The 26,304-nt window shown below is 49.7% G+C and overlaps 1 protein-coding gene across 7 annotated transcripts in view; it reads right to left on the bottom strand.

Moving 5' to 3' along the window:
* The window catches only part of PNPLA7 (patatin like phospholipase domain containing 7), a 63,581-nt gene that overhangs the window by 18,698 nt on the left and 18,579 nt on the right, over positions 1-26,304 (bottom strand). For all 7 annotated transcript variants that reach the window (XR_008290787.1, XM_053204288.1, XM_053204286.1 and 4 more), the window contains 7 exons: positions 18,054-18,131; positions 17,011-17,216; positions 15,538-15,669; positions 14,609-14,732; positions 13,992-14,105; positions 9,901-9,970; positions 5,738-5,887 (listed from right to left, as the gene is read on the bottom strand). Coding sequence is in view for 6 of the 7 variants with exons in the window: in XM_053204288.1 (XP_053060263.1) it covers positions 5,738-5,887; positions 9,901-9,970; positions 13,992-14,105; positions 14,609-14,732; positions 15,538-15,669; positions 17,011-17,216; positions 18,054-18,131 (874 nt within the window). In the remaining variant the exon portion in view is untranslated. The remainder of the gene's footprint in view (positions 1-5,737; positions 5,888-9,900; positions 9,971-13,991; positions 14,106-14,608; positions 14,733-15,537; positions 15,670-17,010; positions 17,217-18,053; positions 18,132-26,304) is intronic.

Genomic DNA, 26,304 nt, shown 5'->3' with positions numbered 1-26,304 from the left:
ACTAACTTGGATGTAAATTACAAAAATAAATTAAATAAAAAATTTTTTTTAAAAAGAAAATTTGGGGGCGCCTGGGTGGCTCAGTCGGTTAAGCGTCCAACTTTGGCTCAGGTCATGATCTCACGGCTCGTGGGTTCAAACCTGCTTAGGGCTCTGGGCTGACAGCTGGGAGCCTGGAGCCTGGAGCCTGCTTCAGATTCTCTGTCTCTCTCTCTCTCTCTCTGCCCCTCCCCTGCTCACACTATGTCTCTGTCTCTCTCTCTCACAAATAAATAAACATTGAAAAAAAATTTTTTTAAGAAAAAATGTGGTAAATTGGTCTGCATTAGAATTAAGAACTTCTGTTTGTCGAAAGACATCATTAAACGAATAAAAAAGCAAGCCACAGACGGGAAAAGATACCTGCAATATTAGCATCCAAAAAAGGAACTGTACTGAGATTACACAAAAAAATACCCATCAACAAGGAAAAGATGGCAACCCAATAAAGATACTGGGTGACTTGACAGGCACTTACAGAAGAGGGTGTCTCCATGGCCAATAAACAAACTTCTCAGTCAGTGGGAAATACAAATTAAAGCCGTAACAAGACACCACTGCACACTCACCAAAGGGCACAGAGGCAAGACTAACCACCCAGAAGAACAGACCACACACCTTCCCAGAACATTCTCCAGGACTTTATCCACGGGCGCCTGGCTGGCCCAGTCGGTGGAGTGTGCAACTCTTGATCTCAAGGTTGTGAGTTCGATCCCCACAACGAGCATGGAGCTTACTTAAACAACAATAACAACAAAAAACTCCACAACATTCTCTAAGACACACTGTATGTGAGGCCACAAAACAAGTCTTAGTAAAGTTTAAGACTGAATCCTATAAGTATCTCTTCTAGTCACAATGGTATGAAACTAGAAATTAGTAACAGGAGAACCAGAAGATTCACAAATATGTGGAGATTAGAAAACAGTTCTGAACTACCCACAGGTCCAAGAAGAAACTGCAGAAGAGATTAGAAAAATACCCTGGGACCAGTGAAAACACAAACACAACATTCCAAACTCCAGGGGCAGCTCACCAGGAAAGAAGAGGGGACCCAAAACTATAAATGTACAAATGCACAGATCAAGGACCTAACATTATACCGTGGGAGAGTACCAACTAAACCCAGAGCAGACAGAGGAATGAAATAAGAGATTAGAACAGAGATAAATAAAAAGAATAGAAACACAATAGAGAAAATCAATGAAACCAGAAGTCTTTTTTTGAGAGAATCAACAAAACTGACAAACCTTTAGCTAGATGAATAAAGGAAAAAAAAGAGAAGACTCAAATCACTAAAATCAGAAATGACAGCAGGGGGACATGACTGATTTTACAGAAATAAAAAGAAGCAGGGGCTCCCAGCTGGCTTGGTTGGTGGAACGTGCGACTCTTGATCTCCAGGTTGTGTGTTCAAGCCCCACGTTGGGTGTAGAGATTACTCAAAAGTAAAATCTTAAAAAAATAAAAAAACAACTATTAATGGAAAGAAACTTCCTCAGTATATTAAAGGCCATACATATAAACCTGAGCTGACATCACACCAGTGGCATGAGAAAACTTTCCCCTAAGACCAGGAACAAGAAAGGGCGACCGCTCTCACCACTTCTACTCAACGTTGTGCTGGAAGTCCCAGCCAGAGCAGTTAGGTGAAAAAAAAGATATAAAAGACATCAAAATTGGAAAAGAACAGGTAACATTATCTTAGCTCAGAAACAACATGATCTTATATGTAGAACATCCTAAAAAGTCCACCCAAAACCGTTACAACTAATAAGAGAAGCAGCAGGACACAAAAACACACACAAAAGTCAGTTCTCTTCCTATACAGTGACAGAGGTTAAGGAAGAGGTTAAGAAAACAATTCCATTTACAACAGGATCAAAAAGAGTAAAACGCTGGGCACCTGGGTGACTCAGTTGGTTAAGCGTCCAACTTCGGCTCAGGTCATGCTTTCACAGTTCATGAGTTCGAGCCCCACATTGGGCTCTGTGCTGACAGCTCAGAGCCTGGAGCCTGCCTTGGATTCTGTGTGTCCCTCTCTCTCTGCCCTGTCCCCCATTTATATTCTGTCTCTCAAAATTAAATAAATGTTAAAAAAAATTTTTTAAGTAAAATATTAGGAATAAACTTAAACTTGTACACTGAAAACCACAAACCATTGCTGAAAGAGATTAAAGAATTGACTTACGAACATGGGAACATGTCCTGTGTTCATGGGTTGGACGAGTGAATATTGTCACAATGCCAGTACCGCCCAGAGTGAACCACAGATCCAGCGCAATCCCTGTCAGAATCCCAACGAGTTTCTCACAGAAATAGAAAAGCACGTCCTGAAACTCCTACGGATCTCAAGGGACCCTGAACAGCCAAAACAACCCTGCAAAAGAACACAGCTGGAGGCCACCTGCGTGGCTCAGGTGTGTTAAGCATCTGACTTCTGCTCAGATCATGATTTCACGGTTCCTGAGTTTGAGCCCCACAGCGAGTGAGTTCAAGCCCCACTTCTCTCTTTCTCTGTCTCTCTGCCCCTCACTCACTTGCACTCTCTCTCTCTCTCTGCCCCTCACTCACTTACGCCCTCTCTTTCTGTCAAAGGAAAAATAAAAAAGGAACAAAGCACACTTCCTGACTTCAAAACCTACTACTGAGCTACCGTAATCAACACAGCGCGGTGCTGGCGTGAAGACAGAATGGCCCAGAAACGAACCCTCACATGGATAAAATGATTTTCAGGAGGGTGCCAAGACCACTCAATGGAAGAATGGAGTTTTTCAACAAATGATGGTGGGGCAACTGGATATCCATAAGCAAAAAATTAAACCTCTACTTAAACTTCACACCTTTTACAAAAATTAGCTCCAAAACAGATCATAAATTTAAACGTAAAACTTTTGTAAGCCTTTTGGTTTTTTTTTTAAGTTTATTTATTTATTTTTGAGAGAGAGAGACAGAGAACATGAGGGGGATAGAAGCAGAGAGACAGAATCCCAAGCAGGCTCCATGCTGTCAGCACAGAGCCAGACACGGGGCTCGAACCCACAGACCATGATATCATGACCCGAGCTGAGATCAAGTCGATGCTGAACTGACTGAGCCACCTAGGTGCCCCAACTTCAAGACTTTTGAAAAGACACAGGAGAGAATCTAGGCCCTAGGGCTAGGTGCAGAATTTTTAGAAATGATACTGAAAACATAGTCCATAAAAGAAAAACACTGATAAACTGGACTTCATCAAAATTGACAGTTCTGCCTGTGAAAGCAGAGAAGGCAGCAGAGGAGGGAGGAGCACATCTGCAAACCACAGACCCAGCAAAGGACCCATATCTGGAGTACATAAAGCATTCTCAAAACTTAGGGCACCTGGGTGGCTCAGTTGGTTAAGCGTCCTGCTTAGGGCTCAGGTCATGATCTCACGGTTCCTCAGTTCAAGCCCCATGTTGGGCTCTGTGCTGACAGCTCAGAGCCTGGAGCCTGCTTCAGATTCTGTGTCTCCCTCTCTCTCTGCCCCTCCCCTGCTTGTGCTCTGTCTTTCTCTCTCTCAAAAATAAATAAACATTCAAAAGAATTCTCAAAACTCAACAGTAAGAAAATAAACAACTCACTCAAAAAGGAGCAAAAGATAAGAAGTTATGAACAGATACTTGAGCAGAGAGGACCCACACATGGTAAGGAAGCATAGGAAGAGACACTGAGGGTCGTAAACCACTAGAGAACCCAAGTGGAAACTGTGATGTGCTCTCACTACCCACCCATCAGAGCAGCAGAAATAAAAACCAACGGCAGCTCCCAGGGCTGGCAAGGACGAGGAAGAGCAGCCTTCTAGAAGGGTCAGCAGCTCTTCAGGACTGCACACACATCTATCACACTCACCACATGCCGAGACGTCTTTCCAGAGAAATGGAAACTCACAAGTATACAAAATCCTTGACACAAAAGGTCACAGAGCTTTATTCACAAAACCCCCAAACCAGAAGAAACCCAAATACCCTTCAACAGGTGAAGCAACCAAGTACATTCAGGCTATCTCTCCACAGTGAAAGGGAGCAAACTACTGACAGGTGGCACCATCTGAGCCTAGAGAGCCAGTATCCAAAGGTCATCTGCGTAGGACTCCATTTTTATGATACTCTCAGAATGATGAAACAACAGAAGCTGCCAGAGCAGAGCTGTGGAGGGGCAAGGGGCGGGGGTCTGTACCTGGAAGGGCAGGGGATGGTGTTGGTGAGAGTCTATCTGGAGGGGTGTGGGGGTGTCTGTACCTGGAGGGGCAGCAGGGGGCGGGAGGGGTCTGTACCTGGAGGTGGCAGCAGGAACACATGGGAGCCACAGTGGCACAGAGCACATGCACCCATGCATACACATGTCACAACCAGTGACACCTGAAGGCCCACAGACCCCACAGATGTCTATCTCCTTATCCTGACTGGGTGCGACAGTTACATAACCTGGGGGAATGGTACATGGTCCTCTCTACTATCCGCAACTTCCTCGGAATCTGTAATTATTACAAAATAAAGTTTTTGTTTTTGTTTTTGTTTTTAAGAAAGGGAATAAGCTTTTAGGAAAGCAAGACATCCCTGCTATACAACTTGGAGATGCTCTGTGTGCCCTGGACAATGTGTGCAACGCCAACAGGAGATGAATGGGATTCCCCACATCTGGAGTGTTTGTTACGAAACAAAGATCAAGACTGACATGGCAATGAATGCCTTCTGTATTTTAGAATTTTGTCTTCAGAATAAGTTTTAAGTACTTATAGGAGAATCTCCCAACTTTAGTAATCTTTTTTATTTGGTATTTATTTAATGCTTCCTATTATCAAATGTCTACATCAAGTAGAGAACCTTTCTCACGTTGTTTCATGACAGTGATCTAATGCTCACTGCATTTATTCTCATGTCATTCTTTAAAAGACAACCCCGGGGCACCTGGGTGGCTCAGTGGGTTAAGCATCCGACTTTAGCTCAGGTCATGATCTCACAGTTCATGATTTCAAGCCCTGTGTCGGGCTCTGTGGTGACAGCTCAGAACCCACCTCAGATCCTCTGTCCCCCTCTCTCTCTGCGCCCCCGCCCATCCCCGCTTGTGTTCTTTCAAAAATAAAATTAAAATTAAAAAATAATTAAAAAAAATAAAGACAACCCCTGAAATTTTCAGCATTACCATATCACAGAAAATCGATTTACTATTACTATAGTTACTCACAATTATATGAAAACTTATAAATAAAGTGTTAAGAATACATAACACTTTATGATTTGGGGAGTTCCTAAGAGTTCTCAGGAATTTCAACTCCTTGTTTTTGAATTCTAAAGTTTAACAGCTGTCAGCAATCTGGAAACACTACCCCAAGCTCCCTGACCTCAACTGAGGGCATTTTCCACGCTGTCAGCCAGCTCCTGCAGCCACAGAGTCCCCTCCGCACAGGGAGCCCCCAACCATGCTGGAGGAGCAGCTGCAAGGGGCGGGTGACACAGGCTCCCGTGACACAGCGTCTGCCATCGAGACCCTCAGAAAACTCCTGGTGGATGCTCTTCCGCTCCCGTCCTCTCCCGAGCACCCCCTCCCCGCACCCCCCGCCCAAGGCTTAGCGGTGAGGACGACACTAACTGCACTTGCAGAAGGAACCAGAAGGACCAAGAAGTAAGAAGAGGAGGGCTTGAGCAGATCCCAGGTAGCCTCGGGCAGGACTCACCGATGGCACCGAGGGCGTGCTTGAGCTCCAGGGCAAAGGCGGTGAGGGGCACATCCTCCGACACAGGCATGACCGCCACCGTGGAGAGGTTGCTGGCAGGGTTCCCCGAGTCCCACTTGCTGCCTGCAGTGTGTAGCCCAAACTGGTGACCTGCAAAACACAGGGCTGTGAGTAGGCCTGAGGGGCTGGGCGGCTCCCGGGCAGTCTGGAGGTGTGCCTAATTGTTTCTAGATGGCACCAGGGCACCGGGGCCTGGGAGAGAGGAAGGGGCACCGGGGCTTGCTCCAGGCCCGTACAGTCCGAGCTTCTCCTGCCCACCCGAGGACCACCCTACCTCTCCACTGGAGTACCAGACCACACCGCGAGCACCTTGCGTTTCACACACACAAGCCTCAGGGGAGACTGAGAAGACAGACACAGCACACAGGAGCAAGCATGAGGCCCGGAGTTAAAATGCTCTGCCACACGTGAGGCCCACCTCCTGCAGTAACATCGACTGGGGGCAGGGGTGGGGGAGGGGGAGGGGGTGGACAAGCCAGTGTAGGTAGAACTTCGGGTCCCTGAGGCCACGGACTCTCTGTCCTCCAGACATGCCTCCCTGGGGCCCCCGCAGCGGCAGGGAAGGAGGCAGCAGATGTGCTGACCCACAAGGTCATTAGTCAGAGGGTCTCTGGAAGCTTATTTCCAACAACAGTCACTACACGGCCAACAGCACCTCCTATTTTCACGGAGGCAGCCAAGGGGGCAGCCTCTCCCTCCCGCCAGCCACATCCCAGGCAGACTCTGGTCTCCCATAGACTGCACACGCCGAGGGCTCTCTTGCTGGCTCCCTGACTGCTTGTTGCCCACCCAGCTGCCTGCCACGCCCCGACCCCTGACATGCACAGCCAAGCGTCTGCACAGGCCACACCAGAGGGCCCAGCTCCTCCAAAACAGAGTCCATTTCTGACTCTGCTCATCTTGCCCCGGGTGAGGAGTGGTGGTTCTTGAGCAGTGGAGTGTGGGTCCTGGCACGGCCTGACCCAGAAGCCAGAGCGAGGGGATGTAGGACAGCAGAGAGAGGGGGCGGCTCAGAGCTAATCTGGGGCAGGGAAACACAAGGGCTGCGAGCTGGTCACTGTTTGCACACAGGGTGGCAGAGAGGCCCCTTTGTGCCAGTTTCCCCGAAGCTTCTCCTCTGGGAAGCCCCCTCCTCTGTGTCTTTCCCAGCAATCTCTGACATCAGCATCCTCTGTCTGAGGCAGAACCAAAGGGGACCCTCTCACTAGCTTTGCGTGGCCTTCTCTGCCTCCACCTGAGGCACCGGGAGGTCCTGGTTCCGGCTGAAAGGGAGACGAGCAGGATGCCCCACCTGCCTGCCCCAACAGTTACAAGGAGGCTGAGAAGGGTGCAGAGAGCAGGGCCCACTGGCTGGATCCCGGACCCCTGGGAACCACCTCACCAGCGCCACCAAAGCTGTGGCGTCCCTGCTGCTCCCCACCTCCCCAGCCAGGCAGGGTCCATCCATCCCTCCCAGCCAGGTGCTGCCTCCAGGGGTATTTCCCAGGGCCCCTGGCACTACGCAAACACCTGCCTGGGGCCACACACACAGTGGGCTGGAGCCCTCCAACTCTCCACACCCTGCACTGGCAAGTAGGGGTGCACGCCCACCAGAGTGGGGAAATCACAGAGAGAAGAGGGGTGGAGAAGGAAATCTCTAAAGCTAGCGTGAAGTCCTGGGCTCACCGCCAAGTGGCCTACGCACAAAACCAGCCAGAATCGCACAGCAGAGGCTCTGAGAACAGAATATAGTACAGAACAGCAGCCAGCCTGCCTCCACAGTGGCTCTGGGGAGCACACGAGTAGGGCAGACCGCAGTAACAGCGCAAAGGCCCGGAGAATTAAATTAACATTCAAACTGCCAGGGCCAGGACGTGCTCTGCGAACATAAGCAGGCCGACAGTCTGTTATAACAGAAGATTTAAATGAGAACCAGCGTGTCATGACATCACGCCCAAAATACAGGATATAATCCAAAATAACCAGGTTTACCAAAAGCCAGGAAAATCTCACCTGCAACATCAACAGACGAAAGTGACAACATGTCATGGAATTTGGAATTACTTGACAAGGATGATAAAGCGGTGATCACAACCAGCTACAAACAGCAATCACGACCAGTAACACCGATGCAGAAATATAATGACTGAAATAAAAAACTCTCTGGATGGGCTTAAAAGCAGAATCAGGAAGACAGAGGACAGAGCCAATGACCTTGAGGAAAGATCACAAGAAACTATTCAATCTGAACACTGGAAGAAGGAAAAAAACCCACCATGCCCAAGAGACCTCTGGGACAATAACAGAAGGTCTAGCATTTGTGTCTGTGGATTTCCGGAAGAGCAGAAAGAGTAAAGAGCTGAAAGAACATTCGAAGAAATAAAGACTGAAAACCTTCCAAGTCTGGTAAAAGATATAAATCTGTAGATTCAAGAAGATGAGCATTTGGTTTCTAAAAATTAAGGACAAAGACAAAGGCTTGAACACAGCCAGAGAGAAAGGATGGTGTAGAGATGTGGGAACAAGTCACGTCTGGGCTTCGCAGCAGAAGCCGTGGCGGCCGGAGGACGGCACAGCCCCCAGGGGCCGTCAGCACGGTGGCACATCCAGCAAACCAGCCTTCAGGATGAAGGTGAAAGAGGGTCTCAAGACGAAGGGAAGCTGCGAGAGTACGCAGCCAGCAGACCTGCCCTGGAAGGACCATCACGAAAGGCACTTCTTCAGACAGAAGGGAAGGGACACCAGGATGAAGAGTGACAGAGTGGGAAATATTCTAGATGATTCTCCTCTCGAGCTTCAAGATCATGTTTGACGGCCGAAAGCCAAAATTACAGCACCGCGTGAGGGGCTTCAACGTGTGCAGAACAAGGGAGAATGATGGGACCGGAGCGGAGGTGAGGCCCCTGCAGCCCACCCTCAGGGACAGCGTGTTGGTACTAGATGGCCGGACGGGGAGGGGCGGGAACCGCAAGCCCACAGCAACTGCTGAAGATGTGGTATGAGGTCGCACCCCAGAACCACGACCGATGAATAGGAACGGATTACTCAAAAAGGCTGAAGGAGCTCAAAAGAAGACAGAAGGAGGCATCCAAGTAACAAAACAATGAGAGGGGAGAGCAGAGAACAAATAATAAAATGACAGGTATAAATCCTAATGTGAGTAAATGTATTAAAGGCAGACGGTCTATACACAAATCAAAAGAAGCTGTCAGAAGGGGTGACAAACACAGAACCCAACTATGTGCCTCCTACAGGAAACCTGCTTCCCACCTAACTGTACAGGTGCTTGGAGAGGAGACAGACAGACACACGCCTCCTGTGGCCACCCTGGACCGTGCAGTGGGACCGCATTGGAAATAGGGTCTTGGCAGATGCAGTTGGTGGAGATGAGCTGTGCTGGACTCGGGTGGCCCCGCCCTGCTCTGCTGTCCCCCCCAGCACATTTGTGCACCTCCATCCTTCCACAAGATGCAGTACTGTGCCCAGGTCACTGCACCGGGTGGGGGGCGGGGGGAGGACATAGTCCTGGCACAGGAGACAGAGCTAGGGAGGTGTGGGGTGAGTCAGGGGATTCAAGTGAAGTGGGAAAGGGGAGCTGAGGAGCAGAGGGCACTGGGGTGGCCAGGTGGGTGCAGGGGTCTGATGAGGGGGCTCTGGCAGAGGGGCTGCAGGCCAAGGGGGCAGCAGGTGGTCCCAAAATAGTGAGGAGGAACCAGTTGCTGTTGAACAGGACAGGGGATCTAGCGAGTATTTAAAAGCGCACATTCTCAGAATTAGAACCAGAACAGAACACATAAGCTGGCAGGAAAAGTCCCAGCATCAGACAATTGTTTCACCTGCTCAGACAGGTCAGACTCCCTCAAGCACCGGCCCCAGTGCTGGGTTCAGATCCATGCCATCCAGAGGCCAAAAAACAGGGGAGGCCCCAGGGCTTCCCTACCATGCTGCCTGCTGCCAGTACCCATATCAGCAAACCCCAGCGCCTTCCCCACCAGCTCAGAGCTGCCCCACCCTGGCCACCACACCCCTCCTGCCACCCCTTCTCCCCTTGCTTCCCCCACTCCCTCCAGGCAGGGCTCCAGTGAGGTAGGCAGGGCTCCCAGGAGCCAGGCCCAAGGACATACCAGAAGCAGTTCCCTGTTGGAGGCTGCCCAGAATCTTCTCACCCAAGAGATGAATCAGCCGAGTCACAACCTGGGGGCAGAGAAAGAAAGGACACCACACATTTAAACCAAGAAGCGAAGCACCTTGGATCCACATTTTCAAAATCACTACTTCTGTAAACCCCTCTGGGCTGTGGGCTGTGGGTAGTGTGGTTGGCTGGCTGGTCACCTGCAGGTAGGACCTAACTCTATAGGGTGCCTTCGTAGAGTCCACTGCAGGCAGCAGGTGTGAGGGGCACATGCCCTGTAACCTGGAGCCTGTCCCAGAGTCTCCTTTTACTTCCAGGGCACGAGAGCACCAGAGAAAGCCACAGCCACCTCCACAGGCAAGCCAGGAAGGGCTTCCATAGAGCCAAGGGCTCACTGTGTGCTCCTGAGCGGGCCAGACCTGGGCAGGACACGGGATGAGTATGACATGACATCCAGGAAGTATTACATGGCTACATTAATGCTAAATGTTATAGACAAAGTGTTTAAGGTTGGAATGCCAAGATATTTACAATTTACTCATACATACTCTCATATAAAGTCAGATGTTTTCATTGCTAGGGTTTACACTATGCAGGCGGCCTACCACTGTAGCTCCTAGATGCAGTCCAGGGCCACCGTGTAAAGAGAAGCTGCTGTCAGCTTCAGTAAAACCTAAATTATATCAGAAAGCAAGCTGAAGACACTGATGAGGTCCCTTGGATGCTGTCTGTCTGCTGTCCTCTGCCTCTCCAGGCCTCAGCCTCTGGTTTGCTTTCTGACCATCTACAGCCCTGAGCTCTGGGGCTGCCCCTGGAAGGAGCCGGCTGAGACCTTAGGCTCCAGTAACCAACAGCCCTGGAAAACCAACTCAGAGAACCTCTGTCACCCCCACGATGCTGGAGTCAAAGACTCATGCATGAGGCAAGTGAAACTGTCCACATTTTAAGGCGCGAGACAAAAAACAGTTTGAGCAGTGGTCCAAAAGAGAAACTAAAAAGGAGTCTGGTTTGTATATAAGTAATCTAGCAACAAACTGTTACTTGGAGCTAATTTTAAAACCACACATTATTGTGGAAAATTTCACGATACACAAGGGCGAACCCCACCCTCCATCACCCAGCCACAATCAGTTCACACACACACCTGAAAAGGTTTGAAGCCAATCCCAAACACAGCATTTTATCCATTAATATTTGAATCTGTATCTCTAAAAGAGCCTTTAGAAACATACACATGGTATAATTATCACAGTTACAAATTTATAATAATTCTCATTAAGGCTAATTTAAAAAGTGATCATTTCTACAGCAAGTGAAAAAGGTTCAAAATAAGCCCATGAACATACGAAAAGGTGCTCAACATCTCTGGTCATCAGGGAAATTCTAAGCACAAGGAGAGCCATTTCCTGTGGAACGAACAAGTGCAGCCACCAAGTGCTGACGCCTGGTGACAGGCTGCGTGCTGCTGGGGCCATGAACTGGTACAACCACACGGGCAACCACATCCAACATATGTCCACCCTCTGACCCGGCAATGCCAGTGTCAAGTGGTTCCGAAGAGAAACGAAACACGTGCCATGAAAATATTTCCAGAAAAGCCTCAAGCTGGGAACAACCAAATATCCATCAACAGGACAGATGAGTGCACCCTGGCGCGGGGTGGGACACTGCTTTGCAGCAAAAAGTACATGTCAACAGGACACAGACCTCAGATACCACACCGGGCAACAGAAGCTGGACAGAACACACTTCGTTTACACAAAATCCAAGCACAGATGCAGAGAGGACAGTGGTGGTGGGTGGCGTGCTGGCAGCAGCCGCCCCACAGGGCCGAGTGGCCAGCGGTCCCCTGTGTTGGAGGGCACCAAGCAAGCAAGCCCGGGATCTAGGCCAGGCCAGTGCCTACGGGAGAGCACACACGGTGATAGTTAGCCCAGGAGCAGCCAGCGTGTGATGGAGAAGCATCGGGACGCACCACGAGCTCCTGGGAGCTGCACATGGGTAAAGTCTGTGGGCCCCCAGGGGAGTGGGTGTGAGCAGAGGGTCTTTCTATGGGCCCACCAGGGAGCAGCCCTGCAGAACAGGAAGCAGCTGGCTCCCCCTTGCTCCCAGTGATCGCGTGGCTGCTGGTGGCACACGTACTGGCCCTGGCCACCACCACCACTGTTCTGCCATTCACAGGGGTCTCCTGGTGCTTAGATCAAGGCCCTCAGACTTGGGCCCAGATCCTCCCACAGATCACGGGCTTGCAGAAGTGCTGAGGGAGGGAAGATGCGGGCGTCAGCCGCGGGCAGGTGCAGGGGGAAGTAGAAGAACTGGGGGTGGGCAGCGGCTTGGTGTGGGGTAATGCTCTGCGGTGGTGGGGGGTCCTCGAGGGAGGAGCTGCACACACTCCTAAACAAACAGCTCAAGACAGGAGCAGATGGTCTCACTGCTGGAGAGGGAGAGGCTGGCACGGAAAGGGAAGACCCTGGGAGCTCCAGCAGAGTGACCAAGAGCTCCGGGCCAGAAATGCACATGGCACAACAGGACTAAGGGGTCCCCAGAGACCAAATCTGGGACACGAACAGCCAAATGAAAGATGACAGTAAAAGATTACGATTTAAACGGAGCCAGAATATACAGTGGCATGCCAAGGGGGTGCAGTGCCTCCCCCAGCCAGCTCTGTGTGCCCACAGGAAAAGGTCCTGCTGGGCAGGTGGCTCCCGGCTGCTTCCCCAGGGAAGGCTCCCTAAACCGTTCACAGAAAGACATCCATTCCCTCGTTTCCAACTGGGAAAGACTCACCCTATCCCACGTAGGACACAGCAGGGCCACGTCCTAGGTGCTCTCAGCTACTGGAACCAGGAGGCTGCCCTGGGCTGCGTGGGCCCCACACATGCACACAGTTCCTCATGTGGCTGTGCTGGTCTCAACTCACATGCTCCAGCCCACCTTGTAAACCCTCCACTTTTCCACAAACAAGATACCTGTTTGCTGCAAATCCAACTTTTACTCCTTTCCCAAACTTAGGCCAATTGTTTCATTTTTTTCAACCTTTTCCGTCAGGTGACGAGGGGCCTATCTTGTTTTGGACTTGGGCGTTCTGGAATAAAGGTTTCTTCACTTCCATTTTATTTAGAGGGTTTACTACCCGTGGCTGAATTTTGTCAAAAGCCCTGATATAATCGTAAGGGGAAGACTTCCTTTTGACTTTTTCCCATAATTAATTACATTTTAATAGTTTCTCAACATTAGGCTAACATTCCTTAAACAGGCCCTAATCAAATACATATATTTTATAGGTGATTTGCTCACATCTAGAGTATTTGTAGCACTAAGAGAAATGACTGAAAGTTTTCTGCATTTTTATCAAGTTTTGGTGCTAAAGTGAAAATAGCTTTGTAAAATAAACTTGCTCTGTTCCAGGGCAGAGATGTCTGCACGAAACGCGCACACGGCACTGATGAGGAAAGAACAGGCCATCTCTTCCTCCTGCAGCGGCTCTGCTCCCGATCCTCCTCCAAACCCCAAACCCCCGGGTCCGAGGCCCTCCCATTTCCCAGGCCGCACACTTACTGCTTCTAAGCAGGGAGACGAAAACCAGCCATTCCATCTGCCCCAGGAGCAGAACAGACTCCCCTCCGTCCACTGCCTGGACCAATGGCCACTCGCCCAAGCCTGAATCTGCCTTGTCCAAAGTCCGAGTCCACTTTTCCCAAGAAGCACAGCAAGAAAGCCCCCACCGCGAAAACCACACTTGCATCACGCCTGTTCCTGCCTGTCGTGAGATCCCTCACTGGTTTTCAGTATCACCTGTGACGTGGCTCATCTTGTGGGAGGCGCCAGGTGGCTTCACTTGTTGAGTTCCCGTGTACCCCTCCCACCTCCTGGCAACACCCAAGCCACCCGCCCCAAGGCACTTATCCCCACCTGCTGGTCCATACTGACACCTCCTTGAAAACGGGCAACGAGCCTGCTTCAGGTCACTTCGATCTGTACCCACTCTGGTACTCAGAAGGACGCAGCCCAGTGTCTAGTAATCCCGAGTTCATGGTCTGGATGTCCTGCTTTCCTAAGGCAGCCCGGAACAGGAGTGCTTACCTGCGGGTACCTGCGCTTGATGGATGTCAGGGCTCCCGCCGGAAGCTTGGCCAGCTCTGAGTCCCGAACGGCATGCACTGTGGTCGCCCTGGCCTGGTGGGTGAGCGTCTCCACCTGAGGAAGAGAAGCTGGGGAGGTGCTCACGCCCTCCAGCCCTGTAGGCCCAGCCAGCCACACTCTGAACGCAACCACAGGCAGAGCACGTGGTGGCCCTTCTGCAGTGCGGCATACAGGCGGGAAACAGGAGGAAAAGGGGCTCGTCCAGCCACCCCTGAAGTGCTGGAGGAGCGTCAGTGACAGCCTGAGACAGGGTGAGCGTCCAGCAGTACTGGAACCTGCCTGAGGCCAAAGGGGCCGGGCATCCCACAGGGCCTCATCCTACACAAGGTTCTCAGAGGGGCTCCCAGCTCCACCCGGCCAGCTGTCCTCTCTGGAGACCTTCAGGGATGACTGTTCCAAGCCCTGGTGCTGCAGCCTGGGTGAGAGCGAGCACGCCGGCCCCCAGGAAAGGCATGCCCCACATGAGGTCACTTGGAGGGCCCCCTCCCCACACCCAGGTAAGGAGCCAGGAGTCACCCTGGAGCAGGGCCTGGTGGGGACAGGGAATCTGGCCCTACCACACCAATGAGGTCTCCGCGGCCATACTCCCCCGCCAGGCGCTTTTTGCCATCATCCTTGCGGATCACAGAGCGTAGCCGGCCACTGAGGACGATGTAGGTGCAGTCTGACCTGTCTCCCTGCCTGCGGGGACAGAGACCGATGGAGCAGATGGGGCAAGGTCGGGAAGCCCTCTACCATTTGAGGTGGCAAATAAACCAATTAAAAAAATATAATCTCACTAAATTTTTTTTGGTTGGGAAAATAGTTATTTTCCATCAAAAAATACATACGCTAACATATAAAGGGCTTATTGTGATTTTTAAGCAAATAATCACTCGGGGCGCTTGGGCAGCTCAGTTGGTTAAGCATCTGACTCTTGATTTCGGCTCAGGTCATGGTCTGGCAGTACCGTTGGCGAGTTCAAGCCCCTGTGTCAGGCTCTGCGCTGACGGTGTGGAGTCTGCTTGGGATTCTGTCTTTCTCTCTCTCTCTGCCTCTTCCCTGCTCACGTTCTCCCTCTCAAATAAACTTCAATAAATACATCAAAAAATACATAAGTATTTTAAATGTTGTTGATTTTAATTTTCAATACCATAAAAACCAGATAGCAACAGCCCGTGTCTGTGTGAAACTCTGGACACAGCTGCTGCTGCGACGTGGAGCTAAGAGGCCAGACGCTCAGCACACGAGCACCTTCACACAGGCTGTGCTAACCTCCCATCTGCTGGGCCATCTTAAAGGAGAGCCTGCATTTGCATACGTTGATAGGGAAAGATGCCCATGAAAAAGTGTGTGTGTGTGCGTGTCTGAGTGTGTGCACACGCACACCGTGGGAGGAGGGCCAGGAAGCACATGGGTGTGGGGACCTCAGGGAGCAGAGCCAGAGGAGTTGGTCTTCCCAGTGGAGACACTGCAGGTGACAGACTTGCATGCCTACGGGCCCCACCTGTACACTGCGCGCCCGGCCTCCACCTCCATCCAGTCCAGCGCGAAGTCGATCTGCCGCACGAAGGACGACACCCGCTTGACGACGGTGTGCGCCACGCCCAGGACCACCGTTGGCTGCTTCCGCATGATTCTGCCAAGCCCGCCCAGAGTCACTCCTGCTCCAGCAAGGCCTACAGCCAACCCTTCCGGTGCTACCCCCTTCCCTCCAGGCCACAGCACTTGGAGCTGGCGGGACCTGTACCCACACTTATCAAATGGTGATGCCACGTAGCAGGTGACAGGGACACAGGCCCAGGGCTAGGACAAAGCTCAGCAACCACTCAGCCACCTGCTCCGATGTGGTCTGCGCACGCCCCGCAGCCGCCAGCAGCTTTGGGAGAGTCTGTGGAGGCCCCTGCCAGCTGCCATCGCCCCCACAGATGTGCTCCGAGTACAGGCCTCATTTGACGTCTCACCCCAGCAGTGGGATGCAATGTGCCATGAAGACCAGAGTGGGTGTGGAAAAAGGGCTGAGTGGGGGCACAAGAGTGAGGGTGAGGCTGAGAGGTCAGAGGGCAGCGGCCACGCAGGACCTTGGGAACGCTCTGGGTCAATTCTGGGCGTGACAGAGTAATTGGCAGGCTCTGGCCGGCAGGAACACAACAGACCCAATTCCCTGGTCGCCGTGTGTGAACCAGCTGCTGGGGACGAGGGCAGCAGCAGGGTGTCCCCTATACTGTGAAGGCTTCTAGAAGGAGCAGCAAGGGCACGGTTAGCTCAGGGGCGGCAGGCTGGGGCAACTCCAAAACGCTGCCCGAGCAAGCGGCAGATAGAGTCACAAGTTACAGAGAAGAGAAAAATGGGAGCAGGAGAAAACTGGGGGGAAATCGGCAGTTCGGTTTCGGACAATGACTGAGGAAGCCCCTGAGGCACTGCAGGGGGTGGTCAGCACATCAGGCCGACACAGGGGCCAGGAGGGGAGTTTGGTGGGAGCCGTGAATTTAGTACATAAAGGCCCAGGGTTAGATGAGCTCTCTCAGGACATGAGTCGGACGATGTGTGCAGGGCGGGAGCTGCCTATGACACACACCGTGAGCCCACAACACACACACACACACACAGGGGTGACGATCAGGCTCCCTCAGCAGGCTGAGGACACCTCTGGGCCGGGAGAGGCTGGACGGGGTGGACAAGGGTCTAGGTCCAGGCTTATGGATGATCTGGACTGTCTTCCTGAAGAGGACCCGAAGCTCTCCGGGCCTCCAGAGGCAGGGAGCATGGTGACCACCCCACAGGGTAACAAGCCCTTCCTGCTACTTCACCCCACTGACCTCACCTTTCTCCCTGGAACTCCTGTCTCCTTGGGTGTGAGTAGGGCTAGAGGCAGGGCCCCGAGAGGTGCCTGACGTGGGCCCCACAACAGCCACCCGCACAGGAGCCACCCAGGCCGGCCTGGCCTCACGTGGCAGGTCGAGGCCCAGAGGGGACTCACTCGTAGAAGTGGGCCTTGGAGATGGAGAGAAAGCTGCAGTCCCTGTTGGCCTTGATGGTGAAGATGAGGGGCTCTCCCGTGAGCACTGCCAGCTGGCCCACCATCTCCCCTGGGCGCACCACGAATAGGCAGGTGTCCTCCTCACTGTCGATCTTCCGCTGGTACACATGCAGCAGCCCCGAGACCACAAAGAGGATGTTCACGTCCTAACCAAACAAGGGGTATGGGCTGGAGACCCCTGGGTCCAGGCAGTCAGCGCAGCAGCACCATGGGGGCTCTGCGCGGCAGGGCCAGGGGGCGGCCCAGGAACTGCACGCTTCTCCTCTGCCTGTGCTGTCTCATGTCACTGTTCCTGGGCACAGGCTCGTGCTGCCTAGGAGCTCTGTCCCCCAAGTCCTGCCCCTGGGTCTTCAGCCGGCTGTGGTCACCTGGGCCCGTGTAGTGACGCTCCAGCAGGTACACGGGCACAAGGGTGGAGGGCCCATGCTCGGTCTGCTCTCCCAGCAAAAAACACCTGTTTCACCAAAGCTGCTCTAAGAGCACACTAAACAAAACACCTTCCGGCATGCCGGTGCAGGGGCCACAGAAGACCCAACTCCTACAAAGAGGGCCACCCAGACCACCCAGCAGCAAGAGAGACGAGCTCCCAGGAGGGCAGATGCCATGGAGATGATCCCTGCCTGCCCAGCACAACAAGGCTTTCAGAATCAGAAATTAGGTTCATTTATTTAGAAAAATGTATTTTTCATCTGTATTTGGACTTAGGAATTGAGAAAACAAAAGCATGTCCTCTGCACCTAGGAGCTCAGTAATGACCCTCACACATATGCAAGCACGTGTGCATCTATGAGTGTGCACACGCACCCACCCCCACAAACAGGGCGGGCTCAGTGATTCACAACATGGCTGCAGACACCTCCACAAGTCCCAGGGGAAGAGCGCCCTCAGGAATGGTGACAACAGACCCTGCATCCTATCCAGCACTGGCTACAGCACTGGGCAGCCCTGGTGGCCACTCCCTCCGACCATGGCCTTTTGCTCACCTGGTCTCCCTGCCTCGACACCACCGTGCCTCCCGGAACATGGAGAAGCGTCACCCGGCCATCCAAGAGCGAGGTGTCCTGAAAATAGGAATGCAAGTACCAACACAAGAGAGCACGGACACTGTCTGAGGACGGCTGCCAAGGCGGACCCTGCACAGCCACCCGCATCACACTGGTACCATCGGCACAGGACTTCAGACATAGAGCCCCCTTGCCTTGTGAACTTGACCTCCAGGAGCCCAGCTGGGCTCTCATAGGAAATACCCGAGAAGAGTGCCCTAAATGCCTTTAGGCCTCCAGTAGCGGGAGGGACAGGATATTGTAAAATACTCCAGAGGCTTATGTGCTCTTCACAGGCCTGCCCGCAGGGGAAACTGCTTCAGCACAGCCTGACCTGCTGGGGCTTCATCAGGGCTTAGCTGGCCAGAGGAAGGGGAGTGCCCAGCCCCAGCCCACGTCAGCCATCTTGTGTTCCCTAAAGGGTTGGGGTGACCCTGAGACGCACTGGGAGACTCCAACGCAGAGGCACAGGCCCCACTGAACACAGACCACACGGGACCCATGGCCCTCCCCTCCCTTCCCCTCCCCACCCCTCCCTATATCACTCAAGAACTACTGACAAGAGTTCCTTCTCTTTTATCATTAATTATACCTTTAATATAATAAAAGTTATTAAAAGCAGCAACTGAAAACCATCAATCTTTTCAAAGGTGCACAGGGTTACTGTAAGGTCAGGTGGCAGCACAGCTACTCTCTGGTATGAATGAGATGCTGGGGTGCGGAGTCAGGGTGGCCTTGCTAGGCCTTGTGCTGACTTCCCAAGTGAGGAAGACACCCCCTTCCCCTCTTCCAGCCAGAGGCTCCCTGGAGCCTGCGCAGAGAAGGTGCAGGTGCACTGTGGCAGGCCTTGACCCCCTGTGCTTTCTCAGAAGCCTAGAAAGCAGGCCTGGGGCAGGGGGTGGGGGGGTTGCTGTGCCCCCTGAAGCCAGGCAGGAAGCCACAGATTAGAGCCCAGGTCCCACACCCCGCCAGGCTGGGCTGCAGTGGCAGCAGCTATGGGGCTGAGAAGGGAGAAAACCAGCCCAGCTGCACCTCCTGGATCTGCCAGGGGAGCAGAGGGAAACTGCAGCTCCTCTGACGCGGGACATCACATCCAGCCGTCAAGAAAAAACCACGAGGCACAACGCAAAGGCAAAAACACAGTCTGAAGAGACAGAGCAGCATCAGAACCAGACTCAGACCTGGCAGAGGTGTTGGAATTATCAGAGTAGAATTTTAAACAACTGCGGTTAATATACACTAAGGGCTCTGTGGATCAAGTAGGCGGCACGCGAGAACACACGGGCAGTGTAAGCACAGAGGGAGAAATCTCCAGAACCAAAGAGAAAAGCTGGAGATAAAGACAGTATGGCAGAAAGGAGCCCTCTGATGGGCTCATTAGCAGACTGGACTCACTGAGCAAAGAATCTTGACACTTAAGGACACAGCAACAGAAACTCCAAAAGTGAAACTCAAGCAAACAAGCAAAACTGTGAACACAGAACAGGATCCCCAAGGGCTGTGAGACAACGACAAAGGTGTGACACACAGGTGAAGGGAAGGCTAGGAGGAGGAGGAGGAAGAGAGAAAGACACAAAAGAAATAACTGAAACAATAATGACTGAGAATTCCCCCAAATGAATGCCAGACACCAAACCACAGACCAGGAAGTCAGAGAACACCACACCCAGGCATACAGATCATTTCAAAGCGCAGAAGGTCCAAGACAAACGAGGGTCCTGAAAGCAGTCGGAGGGAAGAGGTGCCTGGGGGTCTCAGTCAGTTTAGTGTCCAACTCTTGGTTTCAGGTCAGGTCACGATCTCACAGTTTGTGGGTTTGAGCCCCGTGTCAGGGATTGGGATTCTCTCTCTCTCCCTCTCTCTCTGTCTCCAGTTCGCTCACCCTGTCTCTCTCTCAAAATACATAAACAAACAAACTTGGAGGAAAAAAAAAAAAAAGAAGCTGGAGAGAAGAAACACCTGAGCTACGGAGGAACAAAGAATTACATCTAACTTCTCGGAAATGAACATGAGCAAGACAAAAGTAAGTCAAATATTGAAAGTGTTGAGAGAAAAAAACAGAGAAAACCTGGAATTCTGCACCCACTGGAATTGCCCTTCAGACATGAGGGGGTGATGAAGATGCTGCCTGACGCGCACAAGGGGGACTCTGTTGCCAGCAGACCTGCCTGTAGACATGTTGAAAGAAGTTCTTCAGAGAGAAGGAAAACGATACAGGTCAGAACCTCGGATTGACATGATGAAAAGAGCACTGGAGAAGACACGTAAGTGAAGGGAAAAGAAAAACTTTTATTGTTCTTATTCTTTTTTTTTTAAGATTTAAAAAAAAATTATTTAATGTTTATTTACTTTTGAGACAGAGAGAGACAGAGCATGAGCAGGGGAGGGGCAGAGAGACAGGGAGACAGAATCCAAAGCAAGCTCCAGGCTCTGAGCTGTCAGCGCACAGCCAGATGCAGAGCTCGAACTCACGAGCCACGAGATCATGACCTGAGCCGAAGTCGGACGCTTAACCGACTGAGCCACCCAGGGGCCCCAAGATTTTATTTTTAGGTAATCTCTATACCTAGCACGGGGCTCGAGCTTACGACCCTAAGATTAAGAGGTGCATGCTCCACGGACTGAGCCTCATAGTTCTTATTCTTTTTTTTTTTTTAATTTTTTTTTTAACGTTTATTTATTTTTGAGACAGAAAGAGACAGAGCATGAATGGGGGAGGGGCAGAGAGAGAGGGAGACACAGAATCAGAAGCAGGCTCCAGGCTCTGAGCCATCAGCCCAGAGCCTGACGCGGGGCTCGAACTCACAGACCGCGAGATCGTGACCTGAGTTGAAGTCGGACGCTTAACCGACTGAGCCACCCAGGCGCCCCTCATAGTTCTTATTCTTAATTGATCTAACAGGTAAATCTCTTCAAAATGGTAACAGCAATAGCAACTACGTACCTGGTTATGCATGCCATGATGCTCCAAGTGGTGGCTAGTTAGGGTTACCTGGTTCTAAGCTCTCACACTCTACAAGGCAGTATCGTGTTTAAAAGGAGAACTCAGAAGCTGTCAGAAGCCGGGGCCAGAGACCAGTATATATATTTCTTATGATGTCAGGGTAATTTGAAAGTAGACTAGGGTTAAATGCAAATATATACTGCAAGTTTAGGGCAACCACTAAAAAAGTAAAAAAGAAATATAAAACAGGTAAGCCAAAAAAGGAGGAAAAACAGATGATACAAAACGCATAATAATCACAAAAAGCAAAAAACAAGAAAAATGAGGGCAACAAATAGGAAACAGTAAACAATGTGGTAGGTAATAACCCAACTCTATCAGTAATCATTTACACATCAACGGTCTGAATGCACCAATTAAAAGACGAAGGTTGTTGGCACAAAAACAGACACTCAGACACTGGAACAGAATGCAGAACCCATAAATGGACCCACAAACGTATGGCTGACTAATCTTTGACAAAGCAGGAAAGAACATCCAATGGAATAAAGACAATCTCCTCAGCAAGTGGTGCTGGGAAAACTGGACAGCAACATGCAGAAAAATGAACCTGGACCACTTTCTTACACCATACACAAAAATAAACTCAAAATGGATGAAAGGCCTAAAATTAAGACAGGAAGCCATCAAAATCTAGAGGAGAAGGTAGGCAAAAACCTCTTTGACCTCGGCCGTGGCGACTTCTTACTCGACACATCTCCGGAGACAAGGGAAACAAAAGCAGAAAGGAACTATTGGGACCTCATCAAAATAAAATGCTTTTGCACAGCGAAGGAAACAATCAGCAAAACTAAAAGGCAACTGACGGAATGGGAGAAGATATTTGTAAATGATATATCAGATAAAGGGTTAGTATCCAAAATCTGTAAAGAACTTATCAAACTCAACACCCAAAAAACAAATAATCCAGTGAAGAAATGGGCAAAAGACATGAATAGTTACTTCTCCAAAGAAGACATCCAGATGGTCAACCGACACATGAAAAAATGCTCGACATCATCATCATCAGGGAAATACACCTCAAAACCACAAGGAGATACCACCTCACACCTGTCAGAATGGCTCACATTAACAACTCAGGCAACAACAGGTGTTGGCGAGGATGCACAGAAAGAGGCTCTCTTTTGCACTGTTGGTGGCAACGCAAGCTGGTGCAGCCACTCTGGAAAACAGTCTGGAGGTTCCTCAAAAAACTAAAAATAGGGGCGCCTGGATGGCTCAGTTGGTTAAGTGTCCGACTTTGGCTCAGGTCATGATCTCGCGGTTTGTGAGTTCGAGTCCCGCATTGGGCTCTGTGCTGACAGCTCAGAGCCTGGAGCCTGCTTCGGATTCTGTGTCTCCCTCTCTCTCTGCCCCTTCCCGGTTCATGCTCTGTCTCTCTCTGTCTCAAAAATAAACAAAACATTAAAAAAAAATTTTTTTTTTAAAAACAACTAAAAATAGAACTATCCTATGACCCAGAAATTGCCCTACTAGGTATTTATCCAAGGGATACAGGTGTGCTGTTTCGAAGGGGCACATGCACTCCTATGTTTATAGAAGTGCTATCGACAGTAGCCAAAGTATGGGAAGAGCCCAAATGTCCATTGACAGATGAATGGATAAAGATGTGGTATATATACACGATGGAGTATTACTCGGCAATCAAAAAGAACGAAAGCTTGCCATTTGCAGCTACGTGGATGGAACTAGAGAGTATTATGCTAAGTGAAATGAGCCAGTCAGAAAAGACAAATATCATATGACTTCACTCAGATGAGGAATTTGAGATACAAAACAGATGAACATAAAGGAAAGGAAGCAAAAATAAAAATAAGGAGGGGGGACAAAACATAAGATACTCTTAAATACAGAGAACAAACTGAGGGTTGTGGGAGGGGTTGTGGGTGGGCAGATGGGCTAAATGGGTAAGGGGCATTAAGGAAAACACCTGTTGGCATGAGCACTGGGAGTTATACGTAGGGGATGAATCACTGGTATCTACCCCCGAAATCATTATTGCACTATAAGCTAACTAACTTTGATGTAAATTAAAAATTAACTAATTAATTTTAAAAAATAAACTAGGGGGAAGGCAGAAAAAAAAAAGACACAGGTTGTCAGACTAACTACAAAAACAAGACCCAACTATATGTTGTTTACAAGAAATCCACTTTAGGGGCACCTGGGTGGCTCAGTTGGTTAAGCATTTGACTTTGGCCCAGGTCATGGTCTCACGGTTCGTGAGTTTGAGACCCACATCGGGCTCTGTGCTGACAGCTCAGAGCCTGGAGCCTGCTTCAGATTCTGTCTCTCTCTCTCTCTCTCTCTCTCTCTGCCCCTCCTTAGCTCATGCTCGCTCTCTCTCTGTGTCAAAAATAAATAAACTTAAAAAAAAAACCACTTTAAATGTAAAGACACACATGGATTAAAAGTAGATGAATAGAGAAAACAAAACAAAGCAGAATCAAGCTATATTGATTTCAGAGGATGAAGCAGACTTCTCAGAAGGAAGATTACCAGGGATAATGATGGACATTTCTCAATGATAAAGGGGTCAATTTTTTTTAAGTTTATTTATTTATTTTGAGAGAAACAGAGACAGCAAGAGATGGGGAGAGGCAGAGAGAGAGAGGGAGAGAGAGAACCCCATGCAGACTCTGCACTGTCAGCACAGAGCCCAATGTGGGGCTTGAAATCACGAAACTGTGAGATCATGACCTGAGGCAAAATCAATCTGCTTTAACCAACTGAGCCACCCTGGTGCCTCTAAAGGGGTCAATTCTTGAAGGTGTACCAACCCTATACATGAGGTGTGCACCTAACAACAGAACGTTAAAGTGCATGAGACACAAACAGAACCGCAGGAGAAACAGACAAATCCACTATTATAGATGGAGACTCAGCACTCTCTGTCAGAAATGCAGACCCAGCTAGCAGAAAACCCGTAAAGACGCGGCTGAGCTCAACAGAATCATCCAACAACTGGGCATAATTTATCATCTATATTACTTCATACAAAAAAGCAGAATACAGTCTTCCCACATGGAACATTCACGAAGATAGCCTATGCCTTGGGGATAAACCACATCTTCATAAATTTAAGGAAATATAAATGATACAAAGTCTGCTCTCAGAGCACAACAGAATTAAGTGAGAAATCGTAACAGAAAGATAACTGGAAGAGCCAAAAATACTTGGAAATTACACAACACACCTCTTTTTTTTTGAGAGTGTGTGCTCACGGGCAAGAGCAGGGGAGGGGCTGAGGGAGAGGGACAGAAGAGAGCCTTAAGCAGGCTCCACGGTCAGCATGGAGCCCGACCATGAAATCATGACCTGAGCTACCCAAATGCCCCTAAACAACACATTTCTAAACAACACATGGGTTAAATAAGAAATCTCAAGAGAAATTTTATTTAAAAAATTGTTTTTAATGTTTATTTATTTTTGAAAGAGACAGAGAGAAAGCAGAAGAGCAGCAGAGAGCGAGGAAGACACAGAATCCAAAGCAGGCTCCAGGCTCCAAGCTGTCAGCACAGAGCCCAATGTGGGACTTGAACTCACGAACTGTGAGATCATGACCTGAGCTGAAGTTGGATGCTCAACCAGCTGAGGCATGCAGGCACCCTCAAGAGAAATTTTAAACAAATTTTTAACTAAATGAAAATGAAAACACAACTCAAACTTTGTGGGATCCAGCAAAAGCAGCATTTAGATAGAAACTTATAGCACTGATTGCATAAATCAGAAAAGATCCAATATCAATAATCTAAGCTTCCACCTTATAAAATTAGGGGAGGGGCTCCTGGGTGGCAACTTCCGCTCAGGTCATGATCTTGTGATCCATGAGTCTGAGTTCTGCACTGGACTCTGTGCTGACAGCTTGGAGCCTGGAGCCTGCTTTAGATTCTGTGTGTGTGTGTCTCTCTCTCTGCCCCTCCCCTGCTCACACTCTGTCTCTCTCTCAAAAATAAATAAACATTAAAAATATAATAATAAAATAAAATAAGGGGAAAAAGGTAAATTAGAAGTAGGCAGAAGAAAAGAAATAATAAAAATTAGAGCAGGGGCGCCTGGGTGGCTCAGTTAAGCATCTGACTTCGGCTAGACCATGACCTCACGGTGTGTGGGTCTGAGCCCCGCATTGGGCTCTGTGCTGACAGCTCGGAGCCTGGAGCCTGCTTCAAATTCTGTGTCTCCCTCTCTCTCTGCCCTTCCCCTGCTCATACTCTGCCTCTCTCTGTCTCTCAAAAATAAATAAATGTTAAAAAAAATTTGTTTTAATAAAAAATTAGAGCAGAAATCAATAAAATTGAGAACAGGAAATCAATAGGGAGAATCAATAAAATCAAAAGCCAATTCTTTGAAAAAATCAACAAAATTGATAAGCCTATAGCCGACTAAGAAAAAAAAGAAAGAGAACACAAATTATTACTATCAGAAATGAAAGAAGGGACATCACTACAGATAACCAGCAAAGTAAAAGGATAATATAGGAATACTATGAACAATCTATGTTCAACAATTTAATAACCTAGATGAAATGAGCCTATTCCTTGAAAGACACAATCCACCAAAATTCACACAAGGGACTACCTGAATAAGCCTATATCTATTAAGAAATTGAGTCAGCAATTAATAACTTTCCAAAACAGAATGCACCAGGCCCAGATGGGTTCACTGGTAGATTCTGCCAGATATTTAAGGAAGAAATTACACTAATTCTCTACAATCTCTTTCAGAAAATTGAAGCAGAGGGAATTCTTAGCTTATTCTATGAAGCCAGCATTTCCCAAACACCAAAACCAGACAAAGACAATACAATAAAACTATAGACCTGTATCTCTCATGAACACAGATGCAAAATTTCTCAACAAAGCATTAGCAAATCAAATCCAACAACATAAGAATTATATGCAACAAACAAGTGGGATCTGCCCCAGGTATGCAAGGCTGGTCCAACACTTGAAAAATCAATTAATGGGGGGCGCCTGGGTGGCTCAGTCGGTTGCGCGTCCAACTGTGGCTCAGGTCATGATCTCGCGGTTTGTGAGTTCGAGCCCCATGTTGGGCTCTGTGCTGACAGCTCAGAGCCTGGAGCCTGCTTCGGATTCTGTGTGTGTGTGTGTGTGTGTGTGTGCGCGCGCGCGTGTGTGTGTGTGTGTGTGTCTCTCTCTCCCCCACTCACACCCTGTCTCTCTCTCC

This window comes from Acinonyx jubatus, chromosome D4 (genome assembly GCF_027475565.1).
Source record: "Acinonyx jubatus isolate Ajub_Pintada_27869175 chromosome D4, VMU_Ajub_asm_v1.0, whole genome shotgun sequence".
Classification (NCBI taxonomy): Eukaryota; Metazoa; Chordata; class Mammalia; order Carnivora; family Felidae; genus Acinonyx; species Acinonyx jubatus.
This window is presented reverse-complemented; position numbering and strand designations above follow the sequence as displayed.